We start from the raw sequence: 19,303 nt of genomic DNA, 5'->3' as shown, positions 1-19,303 counted from the left end.
AACAAATCACCGTAAGATACATTAATAGTGATAAAGAGGCTATTTCATTTTTATTTCACTCTTGTTGTCTAGTGTTAGTTATTTATCAATATTCCTCAATATTAAAATAAGTATTGGAAAGGAAAAAACAAGTGTCAAACCATGTAAAGAGAGAGGGTAACTTGAAAAGGAATACATGACAGGTCTGTCTGGGAAGAGAGAAAGCAATAGAAATAAACACTAAGGTCAAGGACATTCTCCTCATCTTCATACACTCTTCCAACAGATTGCCTCTCTCAGCATTCTTGATAAATATGGGAAGAGGAAACAAGCTCATCAGAAAATGATGAGAAATGGATTTGTACGACTATAAATAACTGAATTGATCTTAGTAGAACAGGTTAAACTATGAATCATGCCTCTACACATTTGGATGTAAAGAAAATGCAGAGTTGCTCACAAAGCATATTTGTGGATTCTCCCCTTGCTGAGATCACATTTGGCATATGGATAATATTTTCTTCTACATTCATACAAAGTTGTTGATGTTGAGGACAATCAAGTATTATAGGTGGGCAGGCACAAGGTTGCACTTGACAGTTTTAGTTCATGTTGGCACTACTCCAAAAAATAATTGAAGAACATCATCCATTGATCAGAACGACCAATCCACTACTTTTTATGTCAGATACAGTTATGAATTTTATACATATTAGTTCGTATTTAATTTCATAAAGTGAGTGTAAGCTCTTATTTACTTACAAAAACATGAGAATTTAAAAAAAAATGTAATGTTTAAGCGAGCTGCAAAATAAGGATGAACTATTTTCATTTGGTTGTTGTTGGCAATATGGCTAATATCGTGGTGCCATCTATAACTACCTTGACTTCCATATTGAAGTGTTACTGCTTGTCTGTCATTGCTAGCACGTGGTCAGATGTAATTAGCGCGTTGATTATTATTTTATTTTTTTTATTTTTGAGATAACTGTGAAGTTTTTGTAACTATTGCTGTGCAATGTCATGGAAGCGACAACATAGTGATGAATCACAACGTGATAATCCTCTGCACTGAGGAGTGCCCCTTAATAGTTAGGCATGTGAATTAGTGCGGAGAACTCGCAAGTTTTACGAGAGGGAGAGGGAATTTGTACGCTTGCATGGTCGTCCCTCTGTTCCTGCAGATCAAGTTGTGGAACGTACGAGTCGAACATTAGGGTTTTCAAAGCGTACTGTTATTCAAAAAAGGTGTTCTCCTCAAAAAACTGAAGGAAAAAGGGACTGCGGAACCCAGCAGTAGCGGAAACGGGGCTGATAGTCTGGACTTGTTTCTTAGCACTTCAAGAAAGAAATGATTTACGCCATCTCCTGTAACAGGAATTTATTCTTTCCAGGCTCATGCAATACGAAGACACGTGTACGATCATTACAGCAGGAAGGAATACCCTATCGTGGCAAAATTACTAGTCTCCCTTAGACAGGAAAAGCTAAGGGTAAACTTTTCGTTAAGGATCTCCACAAGGTAATATGGTTGCACGAGTTGTGGGTGAATGCTGGGGAGTGTCTTGCTGAATCTTTGACTGATGACAGTTATAAAGCTCCAGTAATCAACCGACTGGGAAGGTTGCCAGATTAATAGGCTAATAGCGCACGCGGGTTCATCCAGTGGTTTTGTGGAAGGTGGTCTTCTAAGGTTCCAATCAAAAAATACCGGTAATTATCACAAAAATACGGACCACATTCGCTTTTTAGATTGGTTTAAGAAGCTCCTGTAACAGCTCAAAGGCCCTTCTGTCATTGTTATGGACAATGCACTTTACCACTCCGTAAAAATGGACAAGACCCGTACTTCGAGCGCCTGTAAAGAACTGTTAGTGGAACGGCTGCAGGCAAGAAATATCCCAACCCATATTGGTATGACTAAATTAGCTTTATGTGCACTGGTGAAACAAAACAAACCGGTTTCACCAACATATGTAGTCGATGAGGTAGCGAAGGAACAAGGACGCAAGATTGTTAGGTTGCCGCCGTACCACTGTCACTACAACCTTATTGATTTCATATGCAGTGAAGTGAAACATTACATACGCACAAATAACAAGTCGTTCACAATTGCTGAAGTGGAAAGACTGTTCCGGGAGGGCACTGCTCTAGTGGATGCGGCATCGTGGAGGAAGAAAGTTAAGCATGTTGCAACATTAATTAACTCAGCAATGGCAATAGATGGCAGTGATCTGGAGGGTATATAGCATCTAGTAATTTGAATAAGGTAAGAAAATAACGTTTCTGAATTTTCGTAAATTTAGTAGATTTTACTCGAAATCTTCTGTGTTAGCACCGGAGTATATTATTGTAACATTTATTGGTGCACTTAAAGTGAGATTCTTGTCTGCCGATTTCTTCAATACTTTTTAATATCGCGATAAGAAGAACTTCGTAATAGATTTATCTTGTATCATTTTTTGTAATTATATATTTTGTAAATTTAATCGGTGTGTTGAAAGTGTGACGACTGTTGTCGGCCAATTTCATTTGTATCGTGTATCATCGTGATAACATAAAAAACATTTCTCTCATGTTTCTACAATCTCACGTCGTACAATCAGCTGTTGTTATGACGCCAACATCGCTTCGTGCACCACTGCAGTGTGACCAACATTTTGCACAGCTGTCATATGCAACCTTACGCCAGCCCACTTATAGAGTAATTTCTTATTATGTGTGATGTTTTAGAAATCTCTATGGAATCACTTTCATTTACTTTCATCATTCACATGTAACTAGCATGACAGTAAAACTACACTGGCCTATGAATTCTAATTCTGATCATTGCATAATGTTCAAATAGTGATTTTTTTAACATTTCAGACATGTCGAATGTGTATCTAAAGTCAGTTTTTATCCATCACATCAGGTTTCTTTGCAAAACCAAAATGAATATATCTCTCACACACACAAAAGATTAATACAGTAGAACCTCGATGCATCGTTCCCGGAACTGTCGTTTTCCTGTAGCCATTGTTCAATTTATTCGGTCTCAAAAAAGTTCCATATAAATCAATGTTAAATTTCCCCGCATCTATCGTTCCTCGAACTATCGTTTTATCACACCGATCGTCAAAAAAATATTTGTCCTCGACCACAATTTTCCCGCATGGATCGATCGTACGCAAGAAAAATATACGCGGAAGTTTTTTGAATTTAAAGAGACAGCTGAATACTCTAGCATATAACGGCGGCAACCTGTTATGCGAGAATGCACGAGCGATTATGAGTTTCTAGTTTTGAGCAAGGATCGCGTAGGCTGGAGTGCTATGCACAGGTTATTCACACCCAACCTCACTACAAGTCTCCTGTCACCAACACTTCCCCTTGACCCACTAACCGGCCCCTAGAAGTATTCTTATTTACAAGAATTAAAATGGAGGCACTGTAAAACTCAAATCTACCACCATTTTCTGTGTTGCTATTGGCTGGCTGGGGCTGCCAGCTTCGTTGAAAAAGAGAAAATCGTGCAGTTTAAAATAGTTACGGCTTGCGTCTGGTGCGTTTTAATTAGTCACAGGGTTATTAATCGGATCGTACCTTGTGATGTGTGTGGGATGCTAGAGGCCTGCTGACCACTTTGTTGCCCCCTGCCCAGTTGTCTTGTTACAAGCCGGGCCTTACGAAGCCAGATCAACAATCTTTTCACTAGCCTGGTCTTGAAACTAATTCCGAATTTGACAACATCGCTTAGCCCACTGTGACCGCGTCCAAGGAGCGCCATGTTGAATTTCTAACCTCCGTGACATCGTTCAAGTCGTGCCATGTGGGATCTCTAACCTATCGTTCATGAAGGGCCTACGGAATCTTCACGAAAATACTATTTATCGCCATAATATCCACGTATATCATTAATTTGTGATAAGAGAATTGACCTTGAAGGTTTTCCAATTACTACGAGATGTAAGAAAAAGTGAAATGAAACCGCATAAAAGTCATGCTTATTATTTTCATCGCGTATATCATGATTGCAATATTCTGATGCCGTTATGTATAGTATGCAGCTATGAGCATGTCCGGCTCCATGGCTAAATGGTTAGCACGTGTTGGCCTTTAGTTCGAGGGGTCATGATATAGGGCCAGATATTTTAACTTTCATTGGTTAATTCTGACAGTTCGGGGACTCTGTGTGTGTGTGTGTGTGTGTGTGTGTGTGTGTGTGTGTGTGTGTGTGTGTGTGTGTGTGTGTGTGTGTGCGCGCGCGCCGACTTACGCATTAGGATTCATCTTAGGTAGAGCCGCATTTTCATAAGCACATAGATCACCTATCACACGACAACTTGAAAGATCTGCACCTGGCTTCAGAGACCACACGCCATCAATATTATTATTATTTACATGACGAAAAATGCCCAAATACAGTACCCATATTTTATTAATTTGCTTTCCCGCTATTTTATGTCGCCCACATTTATAGTTTTCCCGCATCAATCGTCATCCCTCCCCCCAAAAAACTGATGCCAAATTGAGGTTTTACTGTACACTCTCGTCACATGTACGGAATGCTCTTTTTTCTTTTTTTAAATTTTTACTCATCTGAATACTCCTATTTTACTTCACACTGTTATATTTATGAGAATAATATAACAACAAGTAATGTGTTGCACAAACAGGTTTGAATAAAAACACTGCCGCATATTAAAAGAATATGTAAACACTGCTTTGCATTTACTGTTTTACTGGTAACATGTTCTATAATAGCAAGTCCACATTTTCAATTTTATGATATCTTGATTTGTTTTAAGAAAATTCCTTGTTTTAGTTTTAGCTTATGAACTGTTAGGTTTTCTCTCTTCAGTAACCAGCAATAATCTGCCAGCATACAAGTCTCTGGTAAGACTAAACTAACCACATTTTTTCCATGGCTCAAAGCGGGACACACTGATTCCGACAGCCTACACATAAACAAGGTCAAATTTTGACACAGCTATTTTTTACACATTAAAGTTGGTAATGCAATATTTCTCCACTACACGTTTTAAGATAAATTTATAATAATACAATACCTTCCACTAAGATACATTCCAGTGTTACTCGTACTTCTCAGATGATTTAATTAGCTGTAACAACTGTGGTGATGATTTCAAAAACTTATGAAACTCTAAACAATTCTGCAAAAAGTTAAACTTGATCATTAACAAAGCCTTAAGAATAGAAAGTTTCAGGTGAGATATTTCAGATGTCCACAGTTTGTTCATTTGAGAGAAAACTCTTTCAACTGAAGCATTAGTTCCAGGAAGAGAAAAAATATACTGTGCCACTATTGAGAGTTGACTGTGTCTTATATCGTTTTCCTTGAAGTGACTATAAATATCTGTCCACCTTCTGTCAACTGAAACTTCTGCATCATTCCAATTGGATATTTCCTCTGCAGTGGCTTATATAGTTAAGCAGGAAAATTGATAATAGTTTTGAGTCATTCCCACTGTCAAGAAATCCTTTACTTACCACAAAATCACAACATTTTTCCATATCAGACCATTCAGGAACAGTTTTTAGTGATGTCCATTGGAAATCGTTCATGCCTTTAAAATAACCACACCATTGGTCTAAAATACTCTATAGAGGTCTCATAAAATGTTCCTGCCACTTCTTCAATATTTTTCCTACTTGCTAATCTTTCATCTTCAAGCGCACCAACAAGAACTATTATCTTATGTGGTAAAAACTTATAAGACAACTTATCTGAAAGATTGTCTTTTAGCTCACTGATGGCTTCCATAACCTCTGTTGAAAAAATTAGCTCACCTTCAATTTTCAATACTACTTTGTGAAAAGAACTGGCTTGTGTGAAGACAAAATTTAACCACACCTCTGAAATAGGATCTTCAAAGAAACATCTCAAGGAAACATCTCAAGGAAACTGGACATTTTGTTTGACTTAAGAAGTATGATTTCAGTCCTTGGTACATGTCAAGCATTCTCTTCACTGCCAGCATGAGTGCTAACCACCTTGTTTTGCTATACCCAAGAATTTGTTTGTACTCAATTTCCACAAAATACAGAACTCTTTCAACTGTTCAACTCTGACTGTGCAGATATAAAAGTGAGAGTACACCGCAACAATTATGTTCTCTACATCAATAAGTAAACAATCACAAGAAGACTGTATTGCATTATGAATGAGTACCACATCCTATACCAATTAAGTCCCTACCCAAAAAAAAAATGTTCAGTTTCCTGAAAGTATTGTTAAGTCCTTTCCTTGCTGACCCTCCAAAATTACTGTTTGTATTATCACCACAAAACCCAATGATTTTACTTGCAATATCATTTTTTACTAGCACTTCTTACAAGTATTTCACAACAATGTCTGATGTTTCACCAGGTTGAGACTGAAGGTCCAGCAGTTTCACTTGAACACTGTCATAGGGGTCATAAAACCGAACAACAACCAGGAACTCCTTAACATTCCCATGGTTTGAGGCATCCGTTAGCAGTGTAAAGCAATGTGCCTGTCTGAGTTGTTGTTTGACTTGTTGCTCAGATAAGGGGGCAAACACTTTAGTAATTACACATTCACATTTTGTCCATGCAAATCCAATTTGGGCTCGAAACATGTTTGGAGAAGTTTCGAAGCGCAGTCACATGAGCGAAAGCTGTGGGTTTTTTTAACTGTAAGGTAAGCCCAGGCTCCTTCAGCAGCTGCGATTTCCAAGTCCTTGGACGTAGGTGTTGCGCTCTTGAAAAAACTTGTCAATACCTTGCTTGAACTTGCAGTACTTTCAGCAGATTTATGGTATGTTTGGTAGATTGCAAATGTTTGGTTATATTATGTCCACCGCCATGTGCAATGCTAAATGCCGCCCGACAAGACTGACATCGAACATCACTGTTGGATATTGTTCTCTTAATATATGGGAATTTATTTTGCAAATCCATATTAAATATGCATTTGCATTTAGGCATTGTGCAATCACAGAAAAGAAACCAAACGTTCCAAACCACAACACATCAAGCCAGGAAGCAGGAATTATTGTGAAGTCTGAACAAGAAACGGAAGTTTGGAAGTTTCGAGTATCGATATCGTGAATAATGAATCGATATAGACATAAGACTTTTTATCAGTTTCTATTGAAGTGCGATGTTTAAAATTGTCAATCTGCAAAGTGGGACATTTAAGCGTCGCCAGAGTTTTCGAGGGGACGGCGGGACAGAATGCCTAAAAGCGGAACTGTCCCGCTGAATCCGGGACGTCTGGTCAGTTTAGGTAACACCCCAACTAGAGTATGATTCCAGTGTATGGGACCCTCACCAGGATTACTTGAATAAAAAACTGGAAGAAATCCAAAGAAAAGCAGCTCTGGGTGATTTCCGACAAAAGAGTAGCGTTACAAAAATGTTGCAAAGTTTGGGCTGGGAAGACTTGGGAGAAAAGAGACGAGCTGCTCTACTAAGTCCCGAACTGTTAGTGGAGAGATGGTGTGGAATGACATCAGTAGACGAATAAGTTTGAGTGATGTCTTTAAAAGTAGGAAAGATCACAATATGAAGATAAAGTTGGTATTCAAGAGGACAAATTGGGGCAAATATTCGTTTATAGGAAGGGGGTTAGGGATTGGAATAATTTACCAAGGGAGATGAATGTTCAATAAATTTCCAATTTTTTTGCAATCATTTGAGAAAAGGCTAGGAAAACCACAGATAGGGAATCTGCCACCTGGGCAACTGCCCTAAATGCAGATCAGTAGTGATTGATTGATAGCATGTTCTTTTTCTATTTCACTTAGATCATGGTGGAATCTTTCTCCTTCCTCTTTGCTCAGCATTCCTAGGTTCTCAGTGAAACAGTTCATATGTAAATTTAACATGTGCACCTTTAATTTCATATTGCAGCAAAAAACTTGGAAAGAAAAAAATGCATTCTGTCCACCATTTGTTTGTAGTCTGGATCCATAGTGTTGCCAAGAAAGTTTATTACTACATCCGGGAATGCTTCCCACGCCGATCATTCTGCTTCACGTGTAGTCTTCCAAATTAGCACCAGAAAGAAGTTTTCTGATTTCTGGACCTGTGAAAAATACTCTCTTTGACTGTGATATTACTGAAGCCTGGGAGTCTATGATGCATGTACTGAAAGCATTCACTTTCACTGTTTACAGCCACTTGTGTTCTTCATATCTTTTCATACACATCATCATCATCATCATCATCATCATCATCTCAAGATTTCTGTATGCTTCCCGCACAATAAATGAATGTGCAACAGGAACTGATGCAAGTTTGTTTTTTTGTTGTGGAGAAAGATGAAATTAAATTGTGTTTTGAAGCATCATTAAAAGGTCTCCAATGGGTAGAGACATATTGTGGTACTCCTAGTTCCAGCATAACCTCCAGAATGCTGTTGCAGTAAACCAAAGTTCTCACTTCAGAAAATAAGGGTGCAAATTCTTGTTCACCGCATCTGTACTAATAGTATGTCATCCCTGGTGCAACGTATTTCTTTCACGGAGTCTAAAACCAAGTATCTCTGCAGATTCCTTTGTAAGATCAAGATCTGAAACAAAGTAATTTAAATCATGTCAATATTTTCCAGGAACACGTGATGGTCCCGACGCTTCACCGAAGACTGCGTTCGGGATGATCAAGGGGTTCTGAGTGACTTCAGTAGCTGCGAAGCTCACAATGGAATGGAGTGGTGTTGCAATTCCACCTCATTATATAGTGCAGATTACGGTGCACTGCTCGCCTATTGGTCTGCCATGCTGGAGGGGCGGTCACTGATTGGCTGTTCTTCGGCCAATGACTGAAGCATTAAGGAGCCCGACGTACGTCAACCTGTCTTAGCGGAGACAGGCAACTGATCACCCGTTGCTTTTCCTGGTCTGCAGCAGTCATCATGTCCTCCAAGATTTAAAACTTTCAGGACTGGAAACCAGGCTTTGTTTACCTGTTCAGATTCCTCCTTACAGTTGAAGCTATTAGTGTGCTTCAGGATTTCAATGGCTTCTCTTTGTAGCTGGGCGTAATAAGATACAGTAGTTGACAGTACTTTGGTGTTGCTGTACTGTATGTCATGGCGTGCTAGCAGCGAGTGTTCAGCGACAGATAATCTTTCTGTTATGCTCCTTCAGTCGTGTGGCGATGCTGCGTTTTGTAGTTCCTATGTATACCTGACTGCAGCTGCATGAAATCTTGAAATCTTGTGGAGAGACGATGGTGCTCGTTTTTAGCTCGTCTTGTCTGCTCAAGACAAAGACAAAAGACAAATATTGGCAGAGTAGACACAGGTTTTAACATAAATGGTTTGCACTTCTCAATAATATTAATCAATTCATTTTTTTAAATGCCTGATTTGATAGTATCTGATGATGTTCTTTCATGAGCGAATTATATCTTTGTGATTTACTTGTTTCCTTTTCAGGTTTTAATCTGTTATTGTGCGATTTCTTTTTCAGACATTTTCTAATTTCATTTTTTCATAAATTGGTTTTGAAAGACTGAAGAACCTTACAGTTAAAAATTAACTGAATCGAAACTGAAATGAAATGGCTTCCACTGTAACATATTTCTCGATAATGCTTGGATATGTAGCCCAATGGCTTACGGACATTCATGTATTTATTTATTTATTTATTTATTTATTTATTTATTTATTTATTTATTTATTTATTTATTATGCCTTTGTAGGTGGCGAAGTTAGGGCTCTTGGCCCTCTCTTACACTTCATCATGTGGGAGGGAAAAAAAAATCTGGCACCCATCTACCTGAAGGTCCCCTAGTTAAATAAACTGCCTTGTCTCAGAGTATATTCTGCACGTAGTAGAAGCTGGATCCTCTGGACACACTATTTTGTACACTTGGTTTTGCACTTCTATTACTGGATATGACAATTCAAATATGGCTAAAACTTTCCACACATTCATTTTCCCTTCCTCAAGTGTGAGGCAAAATGAGTGAATGTTCTACTCATTTTCACCGACAATATCTTTTGTTGCTTGCCTAGAGGTTTTCTTTCTTAAATTTATGTACACAGATGACGCTGTCATTTTGGCTAATAGTACTGAAGGTCTTCAAAGTCTGGTAGACAAATCATAGCAGAAGGGGATAAACTAGGACTCAAAATTAATATCAACAAGACAAAGGTGATGGCCATTACCAGAACTCGTAACATGCACACTCTTTTATGAACATTCATGGAGAACAAGTTGAACAAGTGCAGAAGTTTGAGTATCGTGGCAGCTGGATTACTGAGGACTTAGACCTGGATTTAGAGTTCCATGTACGAATAGAAATGGCTCGTGATAGCTTTCTGAAAATGAGGAATCTACAGTGCGACAGAAGCCTTAGCTTGGAGACATGGCACAACTTCATCAGAAGCTATGTGCTTCTGTTCAGTGCTTATACATGGACTCTGTAACGTAACGCCATTAAGACAATAAATGCCTTCGAGATGTGGGTGTTCTGAAGGATCTTGTGTACTGACTACTGCCATACTCAGACGCATGAGGGGGGAACGAATGTTGATGTATACAATCAAAAAGAAGAAAAGTGTAAGAATTGATCGACATAGAGGCTGCGGTCGGAGGAAACACTCTTGGCTGAGAAACTTATGGGATTGGGCAGGATTAGATTCGAGCAGACTGATGAGGACAGCAAACATCGTACAGATTTTGCTGTGATTGTGACCAAACTTCAGTAACGGAGAAGGCACTAGAAGAAGAAACTCGCTGCACCAACAATCCAACCTCCTCTGTACTTCCTGGACCAGCCCATAAACTAAACAGGCTGCATTCGCTGGTGTAAAGAACGTTGCCATTGGTACATGGATGACTGGAGATGCATAATTTGGAGTTGTGAATTGTGCTATACTACACTATGTGGCAGTCAGAAGGGAGGTTTTAGGCATGGTGAATGCCAAGTGAACAATGTAGGTCATTCTATAAAGGGCTAACATTGAAAATTGATAGAGATGGAGTGACAGCGTAGGCGAGTTCTTCTGAAGAGGGGCTCGGTCCTCTTGTATTACTATAGGGCAGGTTAAAGGCAGAAGGATATAAAGATACTTTGATCAGTTGAGTGCTGTCTATGATAGAAGACCGGATCGAAGATGATTCCTGAGTATTTCAGCACCTTCCCCTGATATATCTGAACCCCTCTGGGATGAACTAGTGTAGTGACTTCACTCCAGATCCCAACTATCCATATGACTCACTACACTTGCTAGACCGGGCAAGTTGGCCGTACGGTTCGGGACGTGTAGCTAGTAGATAGTAGGTTCGAGCTCCAATGTCGGCAGCCCTGAAGATGGTTTTCAGTGCTTTTCCATTTTCACACCAGGCAAATGCTGGAGCTGTACATTAATTAAGCCCACGGCCGCTTCCTTCCCACTCCTAGTCTTTTCTTATCCCATCGTCACCGTAAGACCTGTCTGCGTTAGTGTGACGTAAAGCAAAATTGTACACTTACTAGAATGCTACAGGAAGAATGGTTTGCCATTCCCTTGAAAATATTCAAACACTTAATACACAATCCCCTCCCCAGAGTTTAAGCTGTGACACAGACTCCATATTAATGTCCATCCAAGGAACACTTAGAGGACAGTTTCATGTAACTGTCCACATACGTTTCATTAGAGAGTGTATACTGGCATCACAATATTCATCACTGCCCAGAAATGAGCACCTCATTTTGTGTCAATCAGTCTTCAGTCAGTCTATACTATTTTGGAGAACACAGTCACTTCCCCCTGGTTTCTACTTCAAATGCATACATATTTTATTCACCTAAAGTTTGCTTGCATTCAATTACATTTTTAAAAAAAAAGGAATGTTGCATATTAGAAAGATAGGTCATATGATAAGCGGGGTAACAAAGGAGTAATGGCAAGTGATAAATCAATAATGAAAACTGACTATAAAGTTTTAGTGAGTAAATAGGATTGACAAGGTGAGGTTAGATTGGGTCAGCATGTCCAGACTGAAGTGGTTTGGGCATGAAATGCGGATGGAGCCAACAAGGACAGGTTATATTAACTTGGAGAGACATGTGGCAGGAAAACAAGAACCCACTGGATGGGCATCATAAAGATGAACATTGCAGATCGGGGAAGGACATTGGAGGACGTTGTTAACAACAAAATGTATCTCAAGACAGAGTGGAACAGGCTCGCCAACAGTACCTGGGAAACTGGAACTGCATATAATGATGATGATGATGGTGAGGTTACCAAAGAGAGTGATAAAATCAACTAAGGAGGGCATGAGAAACATATGAAGAGTGAAGAGATGCTCATTACACTCAGTTTCTGACAACTGCAACATAAGAGTTACAGAAATTGAGACAGAAGGCCACGGTATTGGCTGTGAATCAAGTGTCATGGGAGAACTTAGTTTGTTTATGGAGGCTGAACGTAGTTATTAAAATATTATTATTGTACCTTTGTCTTCCGACTTTAGTTCGCCCCTCTTCCTCTAGTAATCTTCTGCGTGCCTCTTCTAGTTGCGTGTCTGTGTGTGGCAGAGGAAGAGGAGGCATTGACGGGTCAGCCACAAAAGGTTGAGCTGGTCCAGGCACATGACCTCCACCCCACACTGCTCCAGGCCCCACAGCACGCTCCAACGAACCAGACCGTGATGTATTGAACACAACAGCAGGTTTGCGACCATGTCTGAAATTAATAAATTGATCGCTATTGGTCATAATCAACAACGGTACATGTGAAAGTTACAAACCCAGGAGGTCAAAGAATTAAACAACTTATCAGTGTCAAATAGAACAAAAATAAATAAATATAAGAAGAATAGAGGTCTCTTCACCTTACTGCTACAGGAGAAGTTGCACTGGTTGTACTTGGACGCATGCGATGTTTAGAAGATAGCCCTTCCCGTTCACTATGAGAATGAGGAACACCTGAAATTTGCTTCGTACTTTCCATCAACCAAGACAATACTCGGCTGAAACAAAGCAACATGACAATTACTACAAAATGTCCTTAATACAATGAAATACAATTCTAAAAAGTATTATCACTGTATATTTCCAAGATTTTACTAAATTAAACAGACAATATACCAGTGAACAACTTTATTCAAGCTTTGGTTTGGAATAAAGCCTACTTTTACATAGTTCTAACAAGTTCTAACAAGTTTACATCGTTCTAACTACAAATATGTATTTGTATTTAATGATATTTTAAAGAGTGAGGAGTTTGCATCTTCATGCTTCTCTTGTACCTCCTTCTAATTATTTCCTGTTATGTATATTCATATCCTCCTGTATAGCTTCACGACTTTCATATATATTTGTTAAATGGTTCATTGTAAACATATACAATAATACTTTGTTGCTCCCTTTCTATCTATATGTAAATAGATCAAATGAACCATATCCAAAAAAAAATTCTGCCTTTAACATTTCTCAGTCAAGACAAGGAGCGTCATTTTACTTTTGTATATATGAACTCTAGAAGGACAAGTTTAATTTATATAATTATACATAATTTAGAAGTGGAATGAGGGAAAGGAATGTGCTTTTTTTCTTTCTTTCTGTTTCAGTGAGGCTGAGTTGAACAGAGAAGAGGTTATGTTAGGATGGTGGTGGTGATTATTGTAAGGAAACCTTATGTTAGCTCACTATCTTCACAATGAGGACCAAGGGGGCCTTGGAAGTTATCATTTGCTATATGTCTAATTCTTCTGCTAATATATACATATTTAAGAAGTTTACAAAAACCAGCTTTGCCGAGTCAATCCATCCATCTGTCTGTCCTTCTACTGGACCGATTTACTTCATTTTTGTTTTTTTCATATCCAGAATTACCTGGTGGTGAGTCATCAGGCATTGATAGTTCCCTAAGTTCAGTCAACTTTGAGTAATCATAAAATCAAATCACTAAATTACCACACCAATAGTAGCAGCCAAAAATTTACCCTAGCCCGCAATACATTCTGTACTTAGCGGGTTAAACACAGTTAATAATAATTATTATGATATTGACTGCAATGCTCACTACACAGCTTGAAAACACAGGTTTCGTCAGGGTCATGAAAGTACTCAGTGTTGCACAGTTCATGGTGATACCCATGGACCGCCATTGAGTTAACTAAATGTCGCATGTCTTGATTGGTCTTTGTCCATGTTCTATCCATCATCAACTCTGTTGAGTAAAAATCAAGCCAGATTTTCCCCTCTTCTTCACTCTGTCCTGCAGTAATTTTTCCCAAGCGTCTGTGGATGGAAACCCTCTCTTCATTCGGAGGTCCTCAATGAAGGAGGTCTCCTTTGCAAACTCGTATGCAAGCCTTGATTTTGTGTATTTTGATATTCCCAGTGCAGCTTTCAGGAAGCACGACTTAACTGCTTCAATCGTCTTCAGTTCAGCCCGACCCAGTTTATCCAGTCCATATGTGGCAATTGGCACAATTTTCGCATTGAATAGTTTCACAGCAGTTTCTAGTGAAAGCTTGGTAATTGTTTTAATATCATATATGGCTTTGGTGGCCGCCATTGCTCTAGACTTTATGTGAATTCTATAGGTTGTTGCTGTTGTTTGCATGGTCAGTCCTAGATACTTAAATGTATTGACAGTCTTGAGGACTGTAAATCCTAGGTATATCCTGTCACTTGCGGCCTCTCGGCCACCTTTCCGAAATTTCATGTTCTGTGTTAATTTTCATCTTGTTATCTTTTGCCCACCTGTCTAGATTGTCTACAGCTTTTTGCACATCATGTAGGGAACTTGATCCAATGAACATGTCATCTGCGTATATTTTCAAATTCTCTATTCCTTGTTGAGTAACCTTTACCACATCATATGTCATAATGTTAAAGAGCAAGGAGCTTAGTGGGTCTCCTTGAAGTACTCCGTTGGTCTGCAGGATCAGTTTCGAAGTCGCGACTTGGTCGTCAATTTGTATGTAATATGTCATCAGAATGTTGCTTATCGGACTCGTGAGCTTGTCTTTTCCCATTATGGCTTCCAGCTTCTCGATTATTAGTGGTCTGCTTAATGTGTCGAAAGCTTTTGCATAATCAACAAATACTGCATGGAATTTGCCTCTTGGATGTCTAAGGGCTTCTTCAATGTCATTGATGAGGTTGTTAATGGCATGGAGGGTGCTCCTTCCCTTACGGAGTCCAAACTGTTCCTCTGGGAGTTTGTGTTCTACTGCGTCTGCGACTCTTTTCGTGAGAAGCTTTGTCATTATTATTTTTTTCAGCATGCAATTTTCTATAGCTATTCCTCTATATGAGTTAGTGTCTGACTGGTCGCCTTTTTCCTTGTACAAGATTTTCATAGTCGAGGTTCTCCAAGATGTGGGGATGTTGCATACTTGTAAACAGAGGTTCATTAGGTTTGAAATCTCCGGTAATAGTGCCTCTGATGAGTCTTTTATGTGTTTGATGTATATGCCATCCGGTCCTATGGACTTCTTATTTTTTAGTGACATAATAACTTCGTACACCTCTTCCTTTGTGAACGGGTCAGTTACTTCTTGGTATGATCCTGTTATTGCAGCCTCAGTACTGACGTCCTCATCAAAATTTAGTATGTTCCTAAAGTGATCCTCCCATGTATCCATTTCTATCTTTCCACTGCTTTGTATTTTCCTAGGCTTTAATGCTACAAACGGGTCCTTGATGGCATCTTTCACGATTCGTAACGCTTCCTTTTCCATATGTTCATTGCGTTTTACCCATAGCAGCTTTTTGTACTCCTTCCTGATGACGATATATTGCCTTATTGTCTCAATGCTCTTGTTGTTTTTTGCTGCATGCATGGCCTTAATAATGCTCTTTCTCTTCTTATAGCAATCTTTATTGAACCATATTCGCGATCTTCTTTTCTGCTTATTATTCATTCTTAACGAACACAGAAGCGGATCGAGCAGCTTCCGCACACATGTCATCCATCCATGGAGTTGATTTGAATGTCTTCTCCAGGGATAATGCGGCTGCATCTATGTCATCATTCTTTACGTTCTTTTCAAGTTCTTTCTGTACTTTAGTTTGTTGTTTGAGTACATTTTTATTTATTTTTATTTATCTGCCTTGAGGGTTTTTTCTCTATTCTTGAGACATTAAATTGCATTAATAATAATAATAATAATAATAATGTTATTTGTTTTACGTCCCACTAACTACTTTTTTTTAAGGTCTTCGGAGACACCGAGGTGCCGGAATTTAGTCCCGCAGGAGTTCTTTTACGTGCCCGTAAATCTACCGACACGAGGCTGTCGTATTTGAGCACCTTCAAATACCACCGGACTGAGCCAGGATCGAACCTGCCAAGTTTGGGTTAGAAGGCCAGCGCCTTAACCGTCTGAGCCACTCAGCCCGGCTTAAATTGCATTGAAACAGGGCAGTGTTTCCTTATCATCGCCTCTTCTGTAGTGAAACACATGGAGTAATTTATTAGCTTAATGTTCTGACCTTTGTAAAAGATTAAGTCTATAGTACTGCTCCCTGTATATGTAAAGTACGTTCTATCTTTGAAGTTTTTAACAAGGTTAAAACCTTCCTCAGTCATCATTTCCAGGAGCTCTTTCGCTCTATGATTGTTGTTGTCAAATCTGCAGTTTAGGTCTCCGGCAAGTATTATGTCTCTGCCCGGAGCTATTTGCTTTATGGAGGACATGATGATTGCTATTAGTTCTTCAATGGGGTGTTAGTGGCCCTGCGTATATCGCTATCACGGAGATCCATTTAAAGTTTATCATCACTGTATCCTGTTCTTGGTGTGTACTTAAAATTTTACCTAGTCTTGGTTTGTAGTAGCATGAAATACCGCGCATTGGTCTCCCTCTTGGTCCTTGCGTTGCTGGTATATGCAGCGCATAGAAGTGATTTAGTTCTATGGGTTTAGTGGATAGTCTCTAGTAGTATGAGAATATCATGCGAGTGTAGAAGGTTTTTGTTTGTCAATTCTATGGCGCTCTTAAGACTTTCTACGTTCCATAAGATGCAAAGAAGGTTAGGCTGGGAGTTTGACTCCTGTTTCCCGGGAGCGAAAAAGGCGGTATCGTCTCACGACGCCGCCTTTAGGCTACGCTTCTGGAGCGTAAACCTTTGCCATTTCATGTAAAGGTATAACTACTCTTAGTGCTTTAAGTGTATTATTAGTTTGTAATTCTTCACATCCAATAATATTTGTCACATGTAACTTTGTTACGTGTCGCTTTACCATTTCTACAGTGGTATTATGGCGTTGTCGCCTTATGTATATCCAAGCTCTGGGTACTGCTGCTTGTAATTCTGTTTCGTTCATCGTAAGGTCCTTTTCGGAGTTGATTAATCGAACATCTACTGTTGTTAAGATTGTCGGCTGTATGTTGGAAGGCGTTGGTTTCTTTTGTGTGGATCACGACTCTTCCATGATTTCTTTGTATGTGCGGCTGAGGTGCGTTGTGATTTCCATGGATGACATGTGTGAGGAAGCTGCTCGATCCGCTTCTGTGTTCTTTAAGAACGAATTATTACCTCGAATATCGTCCAAAATATTTTGATTGTTGAGTTCACCCTTATGAATTGTAATTCTTGTGTTAATTTCCTCACGTAGTATACTCGTTAGTTTGGCAGTTAAAGTATCCATCATGGGATGTAAGTCCTGTGTTATTTTTCTTGTGATTCTTTCTTCCATTTCATGTTCTGTGGAACTGACTATGATGCCCTGCTAACCTCTAGATGGCATCTGGCCCTGGTCGCGCTGTTCTAGATTCGAAATTTCATCTCTCTGATCATAGGTTGTTCTCCCTGTGCCATTGCTGCTGTCCCTAAAGCTGTTCTACGGATGTCCGCTAGATAGAACCTGTCCCTCATCACGTCGGTCATTATTCATAACTGACTCGTTGCTCGGAGAATGATATCTTTGCGTTATCTCCGTTATTCTCTTGACTGCTCTGTGGCCAGTCAGGATATTGCATGCTACTAGTTGTTTATTGCGAGTTTCCAAGAGATGGCGCCACCTGTCCTGCAGTTAAACTATCTGACGTTGCTGTCATATCATTTTGTTTAACCTCATTGTCATCTTGTCGAGGAGTGTTTTCTTGCACTGTTATTTTCAAGCATAGTTTTCATTTCATCAAAACAGCTTATGATGACACTCACCAGTTTAACACAGTTAAGGAGCAATATTTTTACGTAAAGATATCGATGAAGCTAAACAATTAAAAATTATGGTGACCATAGACAAACCTGCAATTTCAACCAAACTTTGTACACATATGACTTAATACTATCTGGAGAGAAATATTGTAGGAGTAAGGCACAACAGGCAGCCTAGGGGTGGAATGGGGAGAAAGTGACATGTAAAAATAATTGAAAACAACGATATTAGTGTTGAATCCATACTTTTTGGTGTCACTGAGATAAATTGACACTCTAGATGACATTTAAGTCCAAGTTCAGCCACAATCGGCATGGAGGGAGGGGGAATTGGGTGAGGGGTGAAACAGAAAATGTTCAAAATGACAGATTATGTATTTTTGTGTGCATGTTCCAGCATAGCTCTCAACCAAACTTGGTACACATATTATTTACCACCTGAAGAAAAATACTGTAGGGGTAAGACACCTTAAGCATTCCTACAGTTGGGGGTTGGGAGGGAGTGGCATGTAAAACAATAATAAAAAATGAGCAATATTAGTGTCGAATCCATACTATTTGGGATCGCTGAAATGACTTTGAGACAAGTTGAGCCTCCATCGGCATGGGGGGGTCAGAAAGGTTTTTAAAAAAAATTTAATATGACCGAGATTAGAGTTTAATCCACAGTTTTTGGGTTTGCTAGGCTGATTGGTGACAGTTCCAATGACAGCTGGAATTGTGTCCACCATTCTATAGTGTGACACGTAAACACATAGAGTTACCACTTATTTTTATTATTTACTGCTTTATATAGAGAGATTTGAAAGGATCAACTACTTCCCAGACAATACAAGCTGCAATGAAGATGAAGCTCCACGTGAAACAAAATAATATAAAACTGAAACTTTAAATTAAATACACAACAATAGCCCTAAAGCTACAAAATAGTTCACAAAATATCAATAAACATCACAATAAAGAAATCTCCAAAAATTCACTTGACATGCAGTATATTTAATAGGTAATACAAATGCTAAAATTAAACATTCAAAAACAAACCCAGGCTGTGCATGGAGCAATTTCATGTCAAGACACATTATCTCGCCTACTTACAACAAATGCTGTGGAGCAACACGAGTCCTCTAGTATTGGAATTAAATTAGGTACAGCAAGGCAAGAAACAGAAACAATTATTACTCCAAAAAAAAAAAAAAAAAATAAGAAGGCAAAGGGCTTATTTAGCTTAGGGATG

General features: G+C 39.0%; 1 protein-coding gene across 3 annotated transcripts in view; it reads right to left on the bottom strand.

The window, feature by feature from the left end:
- Nucleotides 1-19,303, bottom strand: part of Axn (protein axin) — a 293,900-nt gene that overhangs the window by 26,936 nt on the left and 247,661 nt on the right. For all 3 annotated transcript variants that reach the window (XM_067150025.2, XM_067150027.2, XM_067150026.2), the window contains 2 exons: nt 12,783-12,920; nt 12,404-12,634 (listed from right to left, as the gene is read on the bottom strand). In XM_067150025.2, the coding sequence (XP_067006126.1) occupies nt 12,404-12,634; nt 12,783-12,920 (369 nt within the window). The remainder of the gene's footprint in view (nt 1-12,403; nt 12,635-12,782; nt 12,921-19,303) is intronic.

This window comes from Anabrus simplex, chromosome 6, assembly GCF_040414725.1.
Source record: "Anabrus simplex isolate iqAnaSimp1 chromosome 6, ASM4041472v1, whole genome shotgun sequence".
Lineage (NCBI taxonomy): Eukaryota > Metazoa > Arthropoda > Insecta > Orthoptera > Tettigoniidae > Anabrus > Anabrus simplex.
Note: the sequence above shows the minus strand (reverse complement) of the source record. Positions and strands in the feature narration are given on the sequence as shown.